This window comes from Rhinopithecus roxellana, chromosome 8, assembly GCF_007565055.1.
Source record: "Rhinopithecus roxellana isolate Shanxi Qingling chromosome 8, ASM756505v1, whole genome shotgun sequence".
Taxonomy (NCBI): Eukaryota; Metazoa; Chordata; class Mammalia; order Primates; family Cercopithecidae; genus Rhinopithecus; species Rhinopithecus roxellana.
Genome location: NC_044556.1, coordinates 111,323,480 through 111,345,671, shown reverse-complemented (window position 1 = coordinate 111,345,671; position 22,192 = coordinate 111,323,480). Strand labels below are relative to the sequence as shown.

Below are 22,192 nucleotides of genomic sequence, written 5' to 3'. Positions count from 1 at the left end.
TTATACGTTTCTAGAATTCCATTCTACTCTCCGTCCTCACCTCCAAAATAATCACTGGATAATGAAAATAAATGTTCAGGCTGGGTACAGTGGCTCATGCCTGTAATACCAGCACTTTGGGAGCCCAGAAGTTCAAGACCAGCCTAGACAACATAGGGAGACCCCATCTCTACAAAAATTTTTAAAAATTAGCTGGGCATGGTAGCATGCACCTGTAGTCCTAGTTATTCAGGACACTTGAGAGGGGAGGATTGCTTGGATGCAGGAGGTTGAGGTTGAGGATGCAGTGAGCTGTGATTGCACCATTGTACTCCAGCCCAGGCAACAGAATGAGACCCTGTCTCAAAAAGAAAAAAAAAACTAGTCCAGTGGCTCATGAATTTATTATCTTCATATTCTTCTACCTATCAAAAAATATTTTGAGTTCCTAATGTATGTATTCCTGTTAGCTCTTCCTGTGTTTATTCTGGGTGTTGAAGATCAAACAGTGAGTCAGGTAGAAATGGCACCTGCTCCCATGTCACATAGAGCATGGTGGACTATATTGACAAACCCTTATAATCCAGTTTGGTTAACAACAGGGCCAGGGGAACCCTAGTAAAGGGGAAAGACTTGACCTAGAATTGGTGGATCAGAAAACTGAGCCTATTTGTGTTTCTTACCCTACACACAGTTTTAACAAGGTTATTTAAAGGTAACTCCTAACTCTAAAGCTATAAAACCACATACTTACATAAAAGTCTGCATCTTAGGCCAGGCACAGTGGCTCAAGCCTGTAATCCCAGCACTTTGGGAGGCCAAGACGGGCGGATCACGAGGTCAGGAGATCGAGACCATCCTGGCTAACACGGTGAAACCCCGTCTCTACTAAAAATACAAAAAGGAAATTAAAGAAATTAGCCGGGCGCGGTGGCGGGCGCCTCTAGTCCCAGCTACTCGGGAGGCTGAGGCGGGAGAATGGCGTGAACCCAGGAGGCGGAGCTTGCAGTGAGCTGAGATCGCATCACTGCACTCCAGCCTGGGCAACAGAGCGAGACTCCATCTCAAAAAAAAAAAAAAAAAAAATCTGCATCTTAAGTAGTTTGAGAGTCCACTGAAGTTTGGACTATATCTTACTTAGTAAGCATGGGCATCATTAATTGCTCTAAGAACTTTAGCGCTATGCCCGTAAATAGCGTATGTCTAGAAATTTACACTGCCTTATTTATATGAGGCACAGTCTTGCTCTGTCACCCAGGCTGGAGTACAGTGGGGCTATTTCAGCTCACTGCAACCTCCGCCTCCTGGGTTTCAAATAATTCTTTTGCCTCAGCCTCCAAGTAGCTGGATTACAGGCATGTGCCACTGCTCCCAGCCTACATTGCTCTTTAGATGTGCCTTGTTCTACTAACATGTTTAAATGGTAGCTATTAAAAGAATGTTCATAGCATTATCTTCACTGATTATTCTTACAATATTAGGCAGTCTCAAATAGAAATCTGTATTTTTTTTTTTTGAGACGGAGTTTCACTCTTGGTGCCCAAGCTGGAGTGCAAATGGCGCGATCTCGGCTCACCACAACCTCTGCCTCCCAGGTTCAAGTGATTCTCCTGCCTCAGCCTCCTGAGTAGCTGGGATTACAGGCATGTGCACCCACACCTGACCAATTTTTGTATTAGTAGAGGTGGGTTTCACCTCGTTGGCCAGGCTGGTCTCGAACTCCTGACCTCATGATCTGCCTGCCTCAGCCTCCCAAAGTGCTGGGATTACAGGCGTGAGCCACCGTGCCTGGCCAGAAATCTGTATTGTTTTTGTGGTGGGTGGAGTTTCATATAACACAAACTCTATTATAGAGTGAAGCAAGCTAGATTTGAATCCTAGCTCAGCTACTTACTGAGTACACTTCATGAGCTGGGATAGGCAGTATAACCTTAGGCTTCAGTTTTCTTACCTACTTTCTTGGATGTTGAGGATTAAGTGAGTTAATATATGTAAAACAGTTGCATTAGTGTCTGTTCAGCAAAAAGTGAAAAGCGAGAGGTTAAGGGGGGGCTTTTGAGCTAGGTTCAGAGAATTCAAAGAAGAAAGTGTTTCCTGGGCGCGGTGGCTCACGCCTGTAATCCCAGCACTTTGGGAGGCCCAGGCAGGCGGATCACGAGGTCAGGAGATCGAGACCATCCTGGCTAACACAGTGAAATCCCATCTCTACTAAAAATACAAAAAACTAGCAGGGCATGGTGGCAGGTGCCTGTAGTCCCAGCTACTCGGGAGGCTGAGACAGGAGAATGGCGTGAACCCGGGAGGCAGAGCTTGCAGTGAGCCAAGATCGCACCACTGCACTCCAGCCTGGGCCACAGAGCGAGGCTCCGTCTCAAAAAAAAAGAAAGAAAGTGTTAGCAGTCCGATAACACAGCAGTAAACCTAAAAGAACAAAAAAGCAGACCCAACAACTTTTTAAAAAGTAATAATGCAAGACTATCGGTAATCACTAAATATTTAGCATAAATAATATTCTTATTTGTATGACTCATAGGCAATTTAGAAGATGCAGAAACAAAGGATCTCTTAGTTGCAGCAGAGGCATTTTCAGAATTGAATCACTTAAGCCCTGTTCAAGGAATTGAAGCTTCTCTTTGTGCACCATCAGTCTATGAAGGGTAAGTTGATGGAGAAAAATTCAAATACTTTTTAAAAGAAATTTAATGAAATCGTGAACCAGAAATAAAATACTCTGCGCATGTTAGATCTCACTTAGATCTTTAGATCTTTAACATCTCCATTTTGCTAATGGGTTTTTTTTGTTGTTGTTGAGACGGAGTCTTGCTCTGTGGCCCAGGCTGGAGTGCAGTGGCGCAATCTCAGCTCACTGCAAGCTCCGCCTCCCGGGTTCACGCCATTCTCCTGCCTCAGCCTCCTGAGTAGCTGGGACTACAGGCACCCACCACCATGCCCAGCTAATTTTTTTTTTTTTTTTTTTTGTATTTTTTAGTAGAGACGGGATTTCACTGTGTTAGCCAGGATGGTCTCGATATCCTGACCTCATGATCCATCCGCCTCGGCCTCCTGAAGTGCTGGGATTACAGGCGAGAGCCACCGCGCCTGGCCTAATGTTGGCTGTTTTAAAAGAAGTTTAGTTGTATAGTTGTATGTTATTTAGTAGTTACTGTGAAATTTTGCAGTGCTTGGCTGCTAGACATTTCGGAAATATACAGAGACACGATAAATTGAGGCAGAACTCTGGTGATTCTGTTTTTGTTGAAGACCAAAATTTCACTCACAGCTGTGTTCCTCTGTGCCCTCTGCTTTCCTGTGGTTTCAGGATGTTCAGGCACAGGACTCTTCATAGGTAGACCAAAGTAGAACACAGGGGAGATGACAGACAGTTTTATTTCCTTCCATCTGTTCAATACATGACTCTTAAGTTTGTGGGGTTTTGTTTTTTGTTTTTTTTGAGACGGGGTCTCGCTCTGTCACCCAGGCTGGAGTGCAGTGGTGCATTCTCCTGCCTCAGCCTCCCGAGTAGCTGGGACTACAGGCATCTGCCACCTCGCCCGGCTAGTTTTTTGTATTTTTTAGTAGAGACAGGGTTTCACCGTGTTAGCCAGGATGGTCTCGATCTCCTGACCTTGTGATCCGCCCGCCTTGGCCTCCCAAAGTGCTGGGATTACAGATGTGAGCCACCGCACCCGGCCTAAGTTTATGTTTTTTAACGACTAGTTGAAACATTATATTCCCAAATAATTTTCATTGACACTTTACTAGATGAGTTATTCAAAGTGTGGTCAAGCAGACTTTTGGGAGTGTCAGTTTATGTTCTGCAACAAGATAAACAGCTTGCCTTGGAATAGAAATCAGTGCACTGCTTCCTTTTCGGAAAGTCAGCTGGACTAATCAGTATGATTAGTGAAGCAGTTGATTCACCTCTGACAAGAGCTCCTTGTCTCATTGCAAGACTGACACAGATTGCATGTCAGCACTTTGAATAACACCATTGTAGAGGATACAAAGAAGGGACAGCTTCAATTATCAAGTGGTAGAAAGGATGACTTAGTAAAATTAACTGGCACAAAACATAACTTACGACATTATAAATGGTTCATTACTTTATAAATAACGAAAGGGACTTATCAGACCACCTATACAGTTCAGTGTCATGATAGTCACCCCTTGCACCTTGAACTAAATCACATGCTTTACCCCTAGAAGAGAAATCTCGATTAGCTGGAATCTTTGCCAGGCCTGCATGGAAAAAGTAGGAGAAGCCAATATGAAAGGATTATCCAAATTATGTTTTTGTTGTAATGCTTTTTGAATTTTAATGAAAACTAGTGTTATTTATTGCAATGGCTTTGATGGATAATTGCAACAATTGCAAAGCAAAGAGCAGTCACATGAAAAGGAATCACATGAGAATTACCAGTGAGAACCCAGGTGCATATTCACTATCTTGGCTAACTAGTTCCTTTTAAAATGTAAGCTTATTTGATATTTTGTGGTGATGTATCACTGTTGCTTTACCTTTTTCTTGAATTTACTTTAAAATACTGTTTGTCCTAATTTTTAAAATTAGCATGCTTTAATTGAGAAAGGTCAGATTAGAATATTAAAGGAACACTGTCATCATATTCCAGGATTTATTTTCATCATATGGATTAATACAGGTTTCATTGGTCTCTTATTCTGAGTCATTTATCATACTCTTTCCAGGTAGCATTAAAATATTGAACCTTGCCTCTACTGAGTTCACAGAAAATATTCCATAATATTTGACAGACTTACTTGAAGACTGTGGCCACAGATTATTAAAAATTGGCTTAAATGTAATGTATACTGACAGGCATTTTAAAATCATTTCATTTCTACTTTAAGGCCATGCCATTGTTGCCAAAAACATTAGAAAACGGGAAAACAAGTACAGCATTGTTTCTGAATTCACTTTTAAATGTTCTATGGTTGTTCAGAATGAGCTTGAGTTGTATTGAACTCTCTGCACCTCAGTTTGCATCACCAAAATGACAGGCTCGGTGGTGGGACTAAAGCAGGGTAAAGCAGATGGCATCTTCTTACACACTAAGGTATGTATTTCTTTTTCTAAAGGGAAGTCTTCACCCAGAAGTCCAAGGCACCAGTGTTGGATGAAGGATTAACATCTGTTGAAACCTACAGCTCTGCAACTAGAGCAAATGACAATACATGTATGTATTATTTTGACTTTAGGATTATTCCATTTTTGTGTTTTGAGTGAAGAGTTTTCTATTCTTAGAACAAAATAATCTATTCTGTTGTTCAGATTTTTTCTTCCTCAGTTGTTCTTCTCTCTGGTCAGCTTTCCTGGCATAGAAGTATTCTAAGGAGATGTATAAGCTGTCAGACAGTGGGTTGCTTGTAAGGCATTCTGTGGCTCTAATATTGAAAGTCTTAGAATGGTTTTTGTGGACATATTTTCCACAAAAAATGTGAAAAAAGAACAAAATAAATTGCTAGTCCACAGCCAAATGCATCCCTGCTGTTTGGTCTTCTTGGACTCAGAAGAGTTTTAGTGTTTGTGATAACTTAAGGCCACGGTTGACTTTTCATTATTAGAAAATAGTCACAAATGACTGAATATGCTCCAGGGAAATTAACAAATATGTGGAATTTTTTTTTTTAACCCAGTGAACATTTTTGTGAAGGCCTGTTCTCAGTTAGGCTCTGGCTATACAGAGATGAGGAAGCTAGGTTTTTAAGGAGCTTACAGTTGGATTCAGGTTAAACAGACACCTTGAATGTCTGTGCCCAGAATTGGTCTGATCATCTTGTATCTATTAACTCATTTAGTCCTCACAGCACTATCCTATGACATAGCTGTTATCTGACTCTAGAGCCCACGCTCTCAACTGTTGTGCCTTTGTTCCTGGTACATTATGAATGGGGCTTAGGGAACGCTTCAGCAGACTTGTTTTTGTCCCATGATTAAGGTAATACATGATTACAGAGTAATCCAGAGAGAATTGTCTAACATGTAAAGTAAAAAGCCAATCACCCATTTTAGGGGTCCATAATTAACTATTTAAAGTGTCTTTACTGAATTTCTGTTTTCTGTGCACATTTCCCCCGATATGTTGAAAGAGGAGACACGATGGTGCCTAAAGAGCGCAGGGGCCCGAACCCAAATGTTTGGGTTCCTAACCCAATTCTGCACTTAGGGGCTATACCTCTATTTTTTGGTTGGTAAAATGTTAATAGTTTTAAATGGGAATATTAATAACACCCATTTCTTTTTTTTTTTTTTTTTTTTTTTTTTTGAGACGGAGTCTCGCTCTGTCACCCAGGCTGGAGTGCAGTGGCTGGATCTCAGCTCACTGCAAGCTCCGCCTCCTGGGTCCACGCCATTCTCCTGCCTCAGCCTCCCGAGTAGCTGGGACTACAGGCGCCGCCATCTCGCCCGGCTAATTTTTTGTATTTTTTAAGTGGAGACGGGGTTTCACTGTGTTAGCCAGGATGGTCTCGACCTCCTGACCTTGTGATCCGCCCGCCTCGGCCTCCCAAAGTGCTGGGATTACAGGCTTGAGCCACTGCGCCCGGCCAATAACACCCATTTCATAGAGTTGTCAGGATTAAGCCACTTGCATGTAAAGTGTTTTGTGTAGCGCTTGGTACCTGAAGTTTAGTAAATGTTAGCTGTTAGAAATAATCATTATCAGTACATTTATTATCAGAAAAGCAACTTTCTTTTCTCATGTAATATATTTAAGACATTTTTCTGTCAGGAATATAAATTAATCCTGTTCTTTTTAACAGCTCTACCAGTGTTCTGTAGTGAAGATGTGTTATATGCTTAACTAATTGCTTATTGCTGAACATTTGGGCCAGTCACCATTTTGGGGTTCGTTTTGCTGTTTCTGCAGTAAATATTCTTGTGTCTTTGCACATTACATTCTATATCAGTATTTCTTTTGGGTAGATTCCTAACCATGGACTTGTTGGGTCCAGAAGTGTGTACAGATTTTTAATTTTAATTTTAATTTATTTATTTTTTTTGAGGCGGAGTCTCGCTCTGTCGCCCAGGCTGGAGTGCAGAGGTGCGATCTCGGCTCACTGTAAGCTCCGCCTCCCAGGTTCACGCCATTCTCCTGCCTTAGCCTCCTGAGTAGCTGGGACTACAGGCGCCCACCACCACGCCGGGCTAATTTTTTTGTATTTTTAGTGGAGACGGGGTTTCACCATGTTTGCCAGGATGGTCTCAATCTCCCGACCTCGTGATCCACCTGCCTTGGCCTCCCAAAGTGCTGGGATTACAGGCGTGAGCCACCACACCCGGCCAGATTTTTAATATTTTATTGTTGTATCCAATAGTTTCTATACTACTTTCATGTATTTGATGAGAAGCCCATAAAGTGCTTTTTTTTGTCGTCTTTTTGCCAAACAGGAAAACATTTTTCATTTTATTTTATTAGTATTCACATGATAGGGATAACAGCCCCATTTTCCATTAAAAGTGTAGAAATATTTTTTCCTAGTTCATCTTTTATTTTTGTGCTTTATTGATTTTTTGTTGTTGTTAAACACTAAAGGATTTTTAATTGTTATTTTCTCCCCTTGTGTCATTCATAAACTTTACACCCAAATATTAAAATCACCTATGATTGTTAATGACATATTAAACTTTGGCAAAGAGGAAGACAAAAGAAGGAATTTCTTTTTAAGTGAGCCCAAAAATTATTTTTTTAAAGTAGTAGAGTGTATTTGTACCCATTTGAATGCTTTCTGCCAGAAGAGATTCATTCTTTTTCCTAGTCCTATCAAAGCCCAGATTTCATGTCCCTCATGTAATTCTATAATTACTCTACAGGGATAACTGGTTGTCTGGTAGTCACCTGGTAAATACAGTTTTCAGATTAATAAGGAACAAGCACCTGAACTTCCTCGAAGCAGTTGGTCATCATATTAAAAGTTTCCTGATACCATTGATCAGTTTCCTGATACCATTGATCAGTGATCAGTTTCCTGATACCATTGATCAGTGATCAGTTTCCTGATACCATTGATCAGTGATCAGTTTTAAATGTAAAACTTTTCTGTTTTATCTCTGTGGAAAGGTGTGTACTGTTTAAGAAGTTGCAGACTTTGTCATTGTGATAGTTTATTAATACACTCTTCAAGTGCAGTGCAGCCTTTTCCTTTCTATTTGCTTCCTTAATTGTGTGTAGATTTATCAGTTTAAATGTAAAAATTCACTCATTTTTCTTTCAGCTGTGGCTGATATCCTTGGTGATAGTGGAAACTCCTCGCTCACTATCTCTGAAGGTCCTATTATCTCTGAGCGCAGGCTTAACCAGGAAGTAGTGTTGAACTTAAAAGAAGATCATGAAGTAGAAGTTGATGTACTAAAAGAAAGTGTTGACTTACCAGAAGAAAAGCTTCCAATTTCTGACAGCCCTCCTGATACTCAAGAAATTCATGTAAAAAAAATTAATTTTTTACTTCTTTGTCAGTCTTTCAGTTTTGGTTGTTTCAAGACAGTAGTTCAAACCTAACATGTTCATTTATTTGACTGCTATATAAAAACTTATTTATAAAAATCGGGGTTCAAAAAATAAGTGTATAAGTATTTTGTGGAATATAAAAACACATCCTTTAAGAAATTGGCCTTCAAGGTGGGTGCTGTGGCAGTTGCCTATAGTACCAGCTACCTGGGAGTTTGAGGAGGGAGGATCCTTGAGCCCAAGAGTTTGAGACCAGCCTGGGCAACATAACAAAATCCTGTCTCAGGGGAAAAAAATAAATAAATAAATTGGTTTTCATGAAAGCCAAAAGGAAGTGTTAAGCCATAGTTTTATCAATTTAATTTTGCTGATCTGGTTCAAATGAAAGGTCTTTTTAGTCATAAGATCATATATTTGAAAATATATGGATACAGTTAAACAGGATTTCCCCCTACCCCAGGCATCCTTGTGGGAGAATGATAGTCAGCTGGCTGGTGCTGAACATCCATACACTCAGAAAAGGACTTTTTGCTACTTAATATGACTTAGAGTTTTTAGAAAAAATTATGCCAAATCTTTTATTACCAGCAGGCAACTTTTATATAATAAATTTTAAGATAAAAACCCAACTCTTCTAATTATTTATAGAAATTTGATTGTTTAGAATTTGGGAAGTGTCTTAACTCATAAAAATGTCATAGTTATCCATACTCATCTTAATGAGTATTCCCACTGCCATATAGATGAGGAAAGTTCCAATTCCTTTAGTTGGGAAGCTGATAAAAACTGTGGGGGTGGTGTAAGTGGAAATCCTCATTTCTAGGTTACTATTTCCAATCTGTCATCTCACTGAATGTTTGGGGAGTGGGAAAATGTCATTGTCTAGGTGGGTGGTAATGTTCTACCTTCTTGGTCAGGAGATCTCTCTGTTACTTTCTGCCTCCTCCTTTTTCTCCCCTTCCCTTACCAAAAGGTAAATGCAAGGACCATTCCTTCTTCCACCAAACCCTTGCAGGAGAGGTACTGAACTTGAAAGCCTTAGGAATTTCATGGTTTATGCAGCCCCAGCAAAGGGAAGAGGATTGAGTCTAGCCCAAGGGAGCTTATGTAGGTGAATTGTTCTTCAACCTTATGGGGATCGTGCTGTTTAGAAAAGTGTGGATAGTTAGGTAATTTGGGGAATATCATTAAAACACAGTTTGGGGGTTGTTTTCTCCGGTTAACTTTTTTTCTTGGGTAAGAATAGAATAAGTTCTTAAATATTCTCAGAACTGTTAGCATCATAATTTTCAAGCTTTTGTTGACTGTCTTTTTAGCCAGGGAAATGTGGAATTTCTAGTTAAATTTCAGTCATAATCTCAAAATCTTTCTCTCTAGTTATTTTGACTGATCGAGAGTCTGATTGCTTAAAGGGGTAATTTTTTAAAGTAAACCCATAAGTATATGCCATATTAAATATAATTTATGTTTTAAAAGGCACACAGCCAAGGGTCATCAAAAGCCTGTATGCTTCAATTTAAAACATATATTATAATTCTTTAACCAGTCTCTTATCTTTAATTCATTTAGGTGATTGAACAGGAAAAGCTTGAAGCTCAAGATTCAGGAGAAGAGACTAGGAATCTTTCCTTTAATGAATTATATCCCTCTGGAACACTTAAGCTTCAGTACAATTTTGATACTATTGACCAGCAGTTTTGTGACTTAGCTGATAATAAAGACACTGCTGAGTGTGACATTGCTGAAGTAGATGGGGAACTTTTTGTGGCTCAAAGCAACTTTACCTTGATATTGGAAGGTGAAGAAGGAGAAGCTGAGCCAGGCGATTTTGCATCATCTGATGTGTTACCTAAAGCAGCTAACACAGCAACTGAAGAAAAACTTGTATGCAGTGGGGAAAATGATGATCACGGACAAGTTGCAGATTTGCTGCCTGCCATAACTAGTGACCAAAAGTCCCAAAAAGTAGAGACTTTACCATATGTGCCTGAACCTATTAAAGTTGCAATTGCAGAAAATTTACTAGATGTAATTAAAGACACAAGAAGTAAAGAAATTACTTCAGATACAATGGAACAGTCCATTCATGAAACGATACCTTTAGTGAGCCAAAACATAATGTGTCCCACTAAGTTAGTCAAATCTGCATGTAAGACTGCTCAGGAAACAAGCACAGTAACTATGAACGTCAGCCAGGTTGACGTGGTTTCCTCCAAGACTCGTACGAGAGGACAACGTATCCAAAACGTGAATGTCAAATCAACACAACAGGAAGCATCAGCAGATGTTGCTACTCCTAAGATGCCAGGGCAGTCAGTTAGGAAGAAAACTAGGAAGCCACAAGAAATTTCTGAAACTTCTGAAAACACCTATTCTGATGTCACAGGAATATCTCAGAACCAGCAAATACCTCAAAATTCTATTACGCCTAGGAGAGGAAGGAGAAAGAAAGAAGTTAATCAGGACATACTAGAAAATACCAGTTCTGTGGAACAAGAATTACAGATCACTACAGGCAGGGAATCAAAAAGATTAAAATCATCTCAGCTGTTGGAAGCAGCAGTTGCAGAAACTATTAAAAAAGAAGTTACGGTTTCATCTGTTACAAAAAGGACTCCTAGAAGAATTAAAAGATCTGTAGAAAGTCAGGAAAGTGTTGAAATTATAAATGATCTAAAAGTTAGTAACGTAACAAGTCTTAGCCGAACGATCAGAAAATTAAGAAGTGCTAATTTAGATGCTTCTGAAAATACAGGAAATAAGCCAGATGATAAATCCAGCGATGAGCAGCTGCCTATTAAACGTATTAGACGGGTCAGAGGGAGAGAAGTTAGTCCATCAGATGTGAGGGAAGACTCCAACCTTGACTCATCTCAGTTGACTCTTCAAGCAGAATTTGATATGTCTGCCATACCTAGAAAACGTGGTAGACCAAGAAAAATCAATCCATCTGAAGATATAGGATCTAAGGCTGTTAAGGAAGAGAGAAGCCCCAAGAAGAAAGAAGCTCCCAACATTAAAAGGAGATCTACAAGAAGTACACCAGCTAAAAGTGAAAGTACTGATGTTGGAAAACCAGCTTCAGGAAAATCCATTTTAGTGCCAAATAAGGAACTTTCGATGGTGATGAGCTCTAAGAAGAAACTTACAAAAAAGACTGAAAATCAAAGCCAAAAACGTTCATTACACCCAGTATCAGAAGAACACATAGATGAAATGACACATAAAGAAACAGATGACCAAGAAGAAAGACTGCTTGCCACAGCTTCCTTGACTAAATCTTCCCGCAGCACCAGGACTCGGTCTAGCAAGGCCATCTTGTTGCCGGATCTTTCTGAACCAAACAATGAGCCTTTATTTTCTCCAGTGTCAGAAGTTCCAAGGAAAGCAAAAGGTACTTTTCTTTCTCTGCAAAACAGTTTTTCATCTCACTCACTCTTCATCTTACAATTTGGTTAATTATTTGTCCTAAGAATGGTTTTATAGGGAATTTTTCCCCTTCCCCCTCAAACCAAAATTGATCTTTTGGTAGTAAAGTTTAAAGGTTTCATGTTCAGAGTTTGAGTTCAGTTATTCGGTATGGTTAACACGACTTCAGTCCTGTAACTCAAGTAACATAGATGTATTTTTTAGCATAGTATAATTTCTCTTCTGTGACTTTTATAAAAAAGCGACTTTTAATTTTAGTTTCTTCCAAAATGGAGTCAGTATTTTTAATCTCCCAAGTACCGCTGCATTTGGCTCACACGCCACTGATATCCACAACCTGAAATTGTTTTGAAGGGAAACACTGGTAGCTTTTTATTAAGATACAGAAATTATTTCAATCCATATTCACTATTGCCCACAAACTGGCGCATCTGCATGCCCTCATCTTCAGTGAGGCCATCCTTCATTGTCACTGGTGAGCTGAGGACTGTATTTGGTTGGTGTAGGTCAAACCTTCTCCACAGGGGTGATCTCTCTCCCCAAAGGGAGCACATATATGTGTTAAGCATACAAACAGATATACAATAAATCTGCAGTAATAAAATGTCAATGGGGGTGCTTTAAACATGTCTAAAAAGCTAAGACACTGGTGTGACTGGATGGATCCCATTAGAGTAACTCTCTGGAAAAATGTTAATGGTTAGATAAACAAAATACAGGGTTTGTGGTTTTTGTTTTGTTTTTTTGTTTTGAGGTAGAGTCTCGCTTTGTTGCCCAGGCTGGAGCGCAGTGGCGTGATCTCTGCTCACTGCAACCTCTGCCTTCCGGGTTCACGCCATTCTCCTGCCTCAGCCTCCCGAGTAGCTGGGACTACAGGCTGATTTTTTTATCTGTAGAGACAGCATTTTTCCATGTTGGCCAGGCTGATCTTGAACTCCTGACCTCAAGTGATCCACCTGTCCCCACCTCCCAAAGTGTTGGCATTACAGGCTTGAGCCACCGCACCCGGCCATGTAGTTGATTAAGTTACAGTTTAATGTTTGAATTTCAGCAAAGCAGCGCAGGACCTTATAAATAAAGTAGATGACTTGGCCGGGCGCGGTGGCTCACGCCTGTAATCCCAGCACTTTGGGAGGCCGAGGCGGGTGGATCACGAGGTCAGGAGATCGAGACCATCCTGGCTAACATGGTAAAACCCTGTCTCTACTAAAAATATACAAAAAATTAGCCGAGCGTGGTGGCGGGCGCCTGTAGTCCCAGCTACTTGGGAGGCTGAGGCAGGAGAATGGTGTGAACCTGGGAGGCAGAGCTTGCAGTGAGCTGAGATTGTGCCACTGCACTCCACCCCGGGTGACAGAGTGAGACTCTGTCTCAAAAAATAAAAATAAAAAATAAAGTAGATGACTTGTTGTACTTAATATAGTTTGAGCCCAGGAAAATGACTCTCCCCATAACAATTGATCGTTTGTCCTAAAAATGATTTGTAGCTATAGGGGATCCTCTTTTCCCCTCCTCACTCAGAAAATTTTTATTTAGATCTTCGATTTTGGTAGTATAACTTAATTTCTTCATGGTGTTATAAAAGTGTGCACCGTTATACCTGTGTTTTGCATGAAGGAGAATGAAATGACAGAATGTGTGATATTTTACCTTTTTAAGTTCATTTTATTAGGATGTTATTAAAAAGTTAAAATGAAAAGCATTTTATTGGCAGGAAGTTATTAACATAACTTATACACTCCTCAGGACTTGGATAAATGTAGTAAACACCAACAGTGAGAGCTATTTTGTTAGAGCATAGCAAACATCTCAGTAATTCTGATGTTTGTCATCTTTACATATTTTCCATTTCTATACCTACTAATTTTAACTGCTTTTTGTTAAACTAAAAATACATGGCAGCAACATGGCAAAAAAAAAAAAAAACCCATCTCTACAAAAAGTACAAAAATTAGTCAGACGTGGTGGCATGGACTTATGGTCCCAGCTACTTGGGAGGCTGAGGCAGGAGAATCACTTGAGCCTGAGAGTTCGAGGCTGCAGTGAGCCATGATCGTGTGCCACTGCACTCCAGCCTGGGCAACAGAGAAGACTGTGTCTCAAAAACAAAAACAATACATGCCTACTTAGCAAAAACTAGAAAATAGAAGTATATAATCCAGCCATCAAAAGAATCACTATTCACATTTTCCTGTATCTCGTTCCAGATACGTATGTATGGTTGGTTTTTAAAAACCTGCAGTTTATGTACATGCATATATTCTGCTTTTTTCTCCCTACTTATTTCATGACCATTTTCAGTTCTTTTTTTTTTTTTTTTTTTGGTGGGGGGGGGGGTGATGTTGAGATGGAGTTTTGCTGTTGTTACCCAGGCTGGAGGTCAATGGCACGATCTTGGCTCACTGCAACCTCTGCCTCCTGGGTTCAAACAATTCTCCTGCCCCAGCCTCCCCAGTAGCTGGGATTACAGGTGCCTGCCACCATGCCCAGGTCATTTTTTTGTGTTTTTAGTAGAGATAGGGTTTCGCCATGTTGGCCATGCTAGTCTCAAACTCCTGACCTCAGATAATCCACCCACCTTGGCCTCCCAAAGTGCTGGGATTACAGGCATGAGCCACTGTGCCCAGCCTCTAGTTAATCTTAAATATTCTTCAAAATCCAACCGGCCTGGGCAACTTGGTGGGAACCCATCTCTACAAAAGAAACATTTTTAATGATTTGAGCATGGTGGCTGGCACCTATAGTCCCAGCTATTTGGGAGGCTGAGGTGTGAGGATGGCTTGAGCCCGGGAGGTTGAGGTTGCAGTGAGCACCACTGTGGTCCAGCCCAGGTGACAGATTGAGATCCTTTCACCTCCCCCCACCCCCCCAAAAAATATATATAAATGTGTATATGTGTATATGTGTGTTTATATGTATATATATATATATGTATGTTTCAAAATCTTAAACGTGATTTTTTTTTTTTCATATTGGCATTTCACCTCACAAATGTGCCACAGATTGTTTAAACCCTCTTCTGTTGGGTATTTGAATTACTTTCAGATTTTTTAATATTAGAAATAGGCACCTTCTAGAATGAGATGATGGGATTGGAGGGGATAAGAAACTTGGGATTGAGATCTCTCATTGCTGCCACTAACTAGCTGGGCAGAAAATCATTTAACCTTTCTGAGCCTTGTTTCCTCATCCTAGAATGAATGTGGTAGTGCATACCTTACAGGGGATCTTGTGAGTACTCACTACTTTAGCAAAGCAATGACCACGCTAGGACATAGCTTCCTATCTTCCTCTGCCCTGTATACTGTTACGATCCCTTGTCCCTTGTGCCTATTTATATTCTAAACTTCGTTTTTACATAGGGATGGAGATGCAGAGAAGACTGGGTATAGGTATACTAGATGATTGGAAGGCTAAGGTGGTCCTTTATTTTATTGAAACATAGCAAAGAAATTATCTTAGAATTTTGTGTTTTACTAAAGGAATATGAAACTTCACATTTCATACAGCAGATATTAAGAAGGGCTTGCTGTATTCTTAAGGCCATGCTAGATACATGACGTTCATATATCATTTGATTCCCACTGCAACCCAGTGAAGTATAGGTACTTTTACTTCTTTCTGTCCTCATTGAGGAACTTGAAGTTCATTGAGACTGAGCATTCACATCACCCAGGGAATAAGATGTGTTGTCCTGGAGCGACTGCTGCTACCACTGGCTGGTAAGAGCCAATTGTTAAATATCCAAGAATTTGTAACCCAGCCGTGGTTTGCACTGGCCACAGGAGGCACATTTATACCTTAGAAATCAGCACATGCTATACATCAGCGCGCTCTCTGAATTTTCGGAGTCATTTACTCGCACACAGTTGGGTTTGAACCTAGGACTTTTGAACTCCTTAATCCTCAAAACAGAGATGGGTAAAGAATTGACACACACTTGGCCGGGCGCGGTGGCTCAAGCCTGTAATCCCAGCACTTTGGAAGGCCGAGACGGGTGGAGCACAAGGTCAGGAGATCGAGACTATCCTGGCTAATACGGTGAAACCCCGTCTCTACTAAAAAAAAAAAATACAAAAAACTAGCCGGGCGAGGTGGCGGACACCTGTAGTCCCAGCTACTCGGGAGGCTGAGGCAGGAGAATGGCGTAAACCCGGGAGGCGGAGCTTGCAGTGAGCTGAGATCTGGCCACTGCACTCCAGCCTGGGCGACAGAGCGAGACTCCATCTCAAAAAAAAAAAAAAGAATTGACACACACTCAAAGTCTCATCTGTGCTATAATAGAAGCATATGGAAAAAATGGTGGAGGCTATTTTTGCATGTGATAGTATATTTTTGTATTTCTTTATATATTCCTTTGAAATGGAGTAGGAAAGCTTAGGTGAAGATTATGAAAAGTGAAAGAAATTGTTTTTTCAGGTAGTCTAAAAGAGAGTTGTAGAATGTATAATTTTCGTTATAAAAATGTAATATTTTTGTTCATCTGTTTCTTGAAGCCAAAAGAGAGACCAGTAGACCATTGCCATTTCTGCCATTTACAAACTGGGAGCAGAGATTATTTCTGATATCAACTCTATTATTTCTTTTTTTAAGAATCATACACTTATATATACCTACTGTGTACCCACAAAAAAAATTTTTTAAGGAATCATGCTTTAAAAGCAGAATTTGATATCTGATAGAACTCTTGACTGTCCCAGTAGCTGAGGTAACATTGAACTATAATTTTATTTCAAGGGTTTATAAATGAAATTCTTGAAATAACAAATGCAAACATGTGTAGAGCACTTACCACTACCGTGCCACACATTATTCTACTTCTTTCATCCTCAGAACAATTTTGAGATCGATGCTGTTATTAACCTTATTTTATAGAAACTGATGCACATACAGCTTTAAGTTACTTGAAGGTGGTATTTACTCCGGCAGACTGATTAAACTGAACTGTGCTCCTCTGTAATTACATTGATGATTGCTCTTAATATGGGGGCCCTATAGTTTAAAAAAAAAAAAAAAAAAAGGTCTGTGGGGTAAATGTTTTTAATTCCTTATTTTAAACCAATTGTTGTTTAAACCATTTTTATTTATCTATGGAATATCTTCCTGTTAGCTTTTCACTCTGTTACCCAGGCTGGAGTGCAGTGGCACAATTGTGGCTCACTGTAGCCCCAACTTCCCAGACTCAAGCCTCCCAAGTAGCTGACACCACAGGCGTGCACCACCACATGGGCTGATCTTTTAAAAATTTTTTGTAGAGACAGGGCTCTATCTTCATTGATGAGGCTGGTCTTAAACTCCTGGCCGTAAGCCGTCCTCCTGCCTCAGCCTCCCAAAATGCTGGAATTACAGTTGTGAGCCACTGCACCTGGCACTTTCTCCTTTTGTGGACATGAACTTTTCTGTTTGACTGGAACAAGTAGTTCAAAATGAACTGGCTAGAGTTTCTCTTTTTTGAAAATAAAAAACCTACTTTGTAAATAACTTGTCTGGAATAGCATTAGTTATGGCACAGACTAGCTCAGGTTACATATAGGATTAATGCTTTCCCTCCCCAGAATGCTTGAGGAGTAGTAAGGATTAAAAGAAAGAGACTAAACAGACAGTTCTGTACCTGCTTTCATGGCCTGTCTTTATATTGTAGCCCTTTGTAGTTTGAAGTATTAAATCGTCCCACTCATTTGGCTTACCCAAATGATGCGGGGATTTTTCCTGTCATTTCTCTGCTAACATGGATAATTAGGTTACGATACTAATGGTTTCCAGGTTTGATGTACTTTCTAAAGTACATCATTTGTTCCAGGTTTTTATTGTGGTTATATATTTGCACATACATATAAAGATACAAACACAGTTTTTTCAACTTTTTTTAGCTAAAAAAATAGAGGTTCCTGCACAGTTGAAAGAATTAGTTTCGGATTTATCTTCTCAGTTTGTCATCTCACCTCCTACTTTAAGGAGCAGACAAAAAAACACATCCAGTAAGAACCAGCTTGAAGATGAACTGGTAAGAAATGCATGATTTTATTTGTGTTTGTTAAAACATACCTTTTTTTTTAATGTTTTAATTGTTTTAATTTTATTTAAATTTTAATGATTTTAAATTTTGTTTATTATTTAAGTAAATGTCTTAAAGATAACGGTCATGTATACTAAAAGCCAAAAATGGTCTTGTCTACCCCTTTGGAGACCCTCCCTACTTTTAAGACACATCTGTGGTATGTTACTGATGATATTTTACTGGCAGTTATAGTTTAAATTACCTGTTTGTGGAAAGGTTTTTAAATTCTAGTGTCCATCAGAATTACCTGGGTGTTTTTTAAAGAAAAAGTTGAGGGATTGAGTGCAAGTCCCTTATGTTTATAAATGTTAATTCATAAGCATTTATTGAATTATCTGCCATGAGTCTGTTACTCTGCAAGGGCAAATTACACAAAAATAATTCAGGCAAATTCCTTGTCTTGTCAGGCACCTACAGTTCAGCTGAGACACACAGTTTCATTGAAGAGATGAAAACAATTATTTCAAATCATTTATACTCAAATATTTTATAGACCAAGGTTAGATGAGACAGGCATTCCTCCTGACAGAGTAAATGGCAGATGCAAAGGCTCAGAGCATGGCAATAGCAGGCAGATGAGGAGTGTTCATTGTGAATAGCCATGTGTATATGACAGGTACTTTCTATGAAAGATGAAATGTGGGTAGGAGAGAATAGTCTCTGGGTGTCTACTTCTTGGAAAACGAGAGCCTGGATATGGACAAAGGGAGTGAGTAGAGGGCGGTAGACAGTGGAAACATTCAAAAATAAAACTGATCATAACTTGGAGATAAGTTGAATTGTAGGAATTAAGAACAGGCCTAGATGACTAAGGTTTCTACTAAAAAGTATGAGAAAAGGAGTCAATTTTGCACTTGGCAAGTTTGAATTCATCAGCAGTGTTTGGCTATAGTATTCCTTGTCTCAGTATAGAAGTTTTAAAATTAGTTTCGTGTTTAGTACTTAACTTTTTAAAATATTTAACCCATAGAAAGATGATGCACAATCAGTAGAAACTGGGGGAAAGCCAAAAGCGAAGCGAATCAGGACGTCAAAAACAAAACAAGCAAGCAAGTATGACTTTCTGTTCTGTTCTTGATTGATTGATTGATTGATTGAGACAGTCGCGCTCTGTCACCAAGGCTGGAGTGCAGTGGTGCGATTTCGGCTCACTGCAACCTCTGCCTCCCAGGTTCAGGGGATTCTCTTGCCTCAGCCTTCCAAGTGGCTGGGACTACAGGCGCTGCTGAAGGTGGATTTCTTTATATATTAATAGCGTGAAAGCCCAGTCCTTTTAAAAGGAGCATGGGAGGAATAAAAATAAAATAAAATAATAAAAGGAGGATGGTAAGGTGGGGGCAGTTTAGTTCCCAGTGGATCTTTGTGGTTTTTGCAGAAAAACAAAGTAAAGGAGGGAAGTGTGATGGTTTACCTCTTTGTCAGGAAAATTAGGTGACTATTAGTAAAAAATAATAATACATTTTAAAATCCTGCAGTTATTTTACAAAAAGCAATAAAACTGCATCCATGGGAAAATTACTCCATTTCAGATACATTTATTACACAGTATCTTGTTTATGCTGTGCTTAGTAGGCATGGTTGAATTTAATAAAAGTAAAAGTTGATGCATTTTATTTAAAAACTGATTTAATGACACTATGACTAATATCACTGTTTACATATATATATACTGGCGTATCTATTTGAGAAACTCTTGTTTGTGAAATTCTATGGATCTTTGCTAATTGCTGGTGTTTGATCATTGACAGTTCTGATGGGCCTGCGGGGCTCTCATCTCCTGGGCTGACTACTGGTACTCGGCCCATCCTTGTAATCCAGCAGTATTTTTTCATACATTTGAAACATTTAGAGGAAAATTCAGTAATTGAATAATTGTTTGTAAATATTCTAATCGAAAAGGAAAAATTCCCCTTAATGAGACCTTAACTCTGCTTCTGATTAGCTTATATGACTTAAAGCTTCACTTCAGTTCTCTTGAAACCATTATATCTTTTATAAAATGAACGCACTAAGCAGTCCCTAAGGTTTCTCTCAACATGTTGGGAAGCCAATTTTATTTTACAGCATAATGTGTTTATTCTTACTTGATCATATCTTTTTTTTTTTCCCAGAAACACAGAAAAAGAAAGTGCTTGGTCACCTCCTCCCATAGAAATTCGGCTGATTTCCCCCTTGGCTAGCCCAGTTGACGGAGTCAAGAGCAAACCAAGAAAAACTACAGAAGTGACAGGAACAGGTCGTGGAAGGAGCAGAAAGAAACTGTCTTCGTATCCAAAGCAAATTTTACGCAGAAAAATGCTATAATTTCTTGGGAAGTTTTTAATGTACACCTATTTGTAAAGTCATCAGAATAGTGTGGATTATTAAATATCTAGTTTGGAAGAAAATAATTTATATAAATTATTGTAAATTTTTATGTAAACAGAAGGTCTTCAATAAGTAAGTAACTCCATATGGAGTGATTGTTTCAGTCCAGGCAATTTTTCTATTTTATATTAAGACTTCATACATTTATATAATATGTAAATATGGCTTCTTAATGGAATGTTAAATAAAATGTATACTTCACAGTCGTTTGTGTCTGTTGGTTTTTGAAAGGGAGGGGTATCTGTTTGGATAGTTTTATATGCTCATTGGTCTCGTTTTCTCTATAATGAAAATATTAGACCAGTCTTAAAATGGGGATGACTGAACTATTGATATTTCTTTTTACAGTTACTATTTTATCATTTATGCACTTTGATTCTGTGATTCAGATTTCTAATCATAAAAATTTTTTTTGCTTTTGGCTGTTACTATGTTAAAATTGAATTATGGGCATGTAATTTTGCCATCTTTGTAGTTTCACAAATTTTGTGTAATCTACCTCAAATGAATAATCCAAGTATTGGTTAACTATAATGTTGGCATCTCTTATTCAGCAAGCTTACAGACTCTTTAAAGTCTTAATTAGTCAAAGACTAATCCAGGTTAGATTGACCGGTTCACTGCTCACTTGCAACCTTATCAAAGGGTTTCAAAGGGAAATGTAAAATAAACCTGTTTATGGATATTGAGTGCGTCTTGTATGTGCCTAATACTGATAGGATGAGATGTCTGAACAAATTTTTACCATATTGCTGTGAAGGAGCTTGCTACCGAACCACAGAAATCCCTTAATATTCAGGTTTTAAAACTGGCAAATTCTCACAGAACCTCAGGCACAGATTATTAAGGTTGGGAGAGAGTGAGTAGATGCAGAAAAGGAAAAAAGCAACACACGCCCTGTTCTCTACAGTACAACTGTGTGCAATTAAGCAATGATACTTGATGTAGGCTCTAACATTCATCAATAAATAAGTGTTGTAAAATAATTTGTAACAGCTAATTGATAGTGTGTAATGAATGGATTATTAATAATTGATCACCTAGAAACGAACTGCTGTTGTGGGCTAAGCTTTTAATGTTTTAATAATGTGAATCATAAGCAGTGTACTTTCTGCATTTATTTTTCTACCAAATAATATGGATAATGAGAAACTGATGAAAATGCCTACGCCAAGTATCGACAGTGTGAAAGTAGCAGTGCGAGTGCAGCCTTTTAGTCAGGTTAGTGATGGATGTTACGCTGCCTTGTTGAAAATTTCACTGACTTTGATTTTACTACTTTTTTAATGATAGTTACCAAACTTGTATTTAAGCTGCTTGTCATTTATGGAATATTGAACTTATTTAAATGAACTTGTTAAATGAATAATTTAAAGATCTAAACATAATTCAGCAGTTTTACTCCTTTGCGCAAGTAGCACAATAAACATGGATGAAATATTTGTCAAGTTAATGCTTTTTTAAATCAACGCAATTTGGTGAATATAGATGTGTGGTACCTGTTTTTAATTAATGTACTTTTTTCCCCCTCTGTGAATGTAGATCATAAGCAAACAAATTGCCTGTTCTAAATGAACTTTATATATATTTTAAATGAATGTATGGACTTATGTATAAATGTCTTTATATAGCTTGAATAAAAACACTGCTCATTAAAATGTGTTGCTACAGCATTTTAGGATAGCACATGAATGATATTGTCGGACCTTGTAGCAGCTATGTGTCTGATGGTAACAGCACTGGTCAAACTAAGGTATTTAGTATCGTAGTAAGGTAAACAGTAGACTCAGATCAGGTATAGTTAATTCTGCCTGGATAGATACTGAAGGCTTCCTAGATGTAGACAGAAGCATTTGAGGGGACTATAAAGGCTTAGTAAAATGTCGATAAAGAC

General features: G+C 38.9%; 1 protein-coding gene across 3 annotated transcripts in view; it reads left to right on the top strand.

Moving 5' to 3' along the window:
• Positions 1 to 21,737, top strand: part of AHCTF1 (AT-hook containing transcription factor 1) — a 98,564-nt gene extending 76,827 nt beyond the window's left edge. Inside the window, exons 30-36 of one of the 3 annotated variants that reach the window (XM_010387320.2) lie at positions 2,513 to 2,636; positions 5,077 to 5,174; positions 8,212 to 8,420; positions 10,014 to 11,838; positions 17,744 to 17,877; positions 18,902 to 18,984; positions 20,043 to 21,737. In XM_010387320.2, coding sequence (XP_010385622.1) covers positions 2,513 to 2,636; positions 5,077 to 5,174; positions 8,212 to 8,420; positions 10,014 to 11,838; positions 17,744 to 17,877; positions 18,902 to 18,984; positions 20,043 to 20,235 — 2,666 coding nt within the window. In that variant the 3' untranslated portion in view covers positions 20,236 to 21,737. The remainder of the gene's footprint in view (positions 1 to 2,512; positions 2,637 to 5,076; positions 5,175 to 8,211; positions 8,421 to 10,013; positions 11,839 to 17,743; positions 17,878 to 18,901; positions 18,985 to 20,042) is intronic. The other 2 variants (XM_030935572.1, XM_030935571.1) reach the window with 2 other exon arrangements.
• Positions 21,738 to 22,192: the final 455 nt, after the last annotated feature.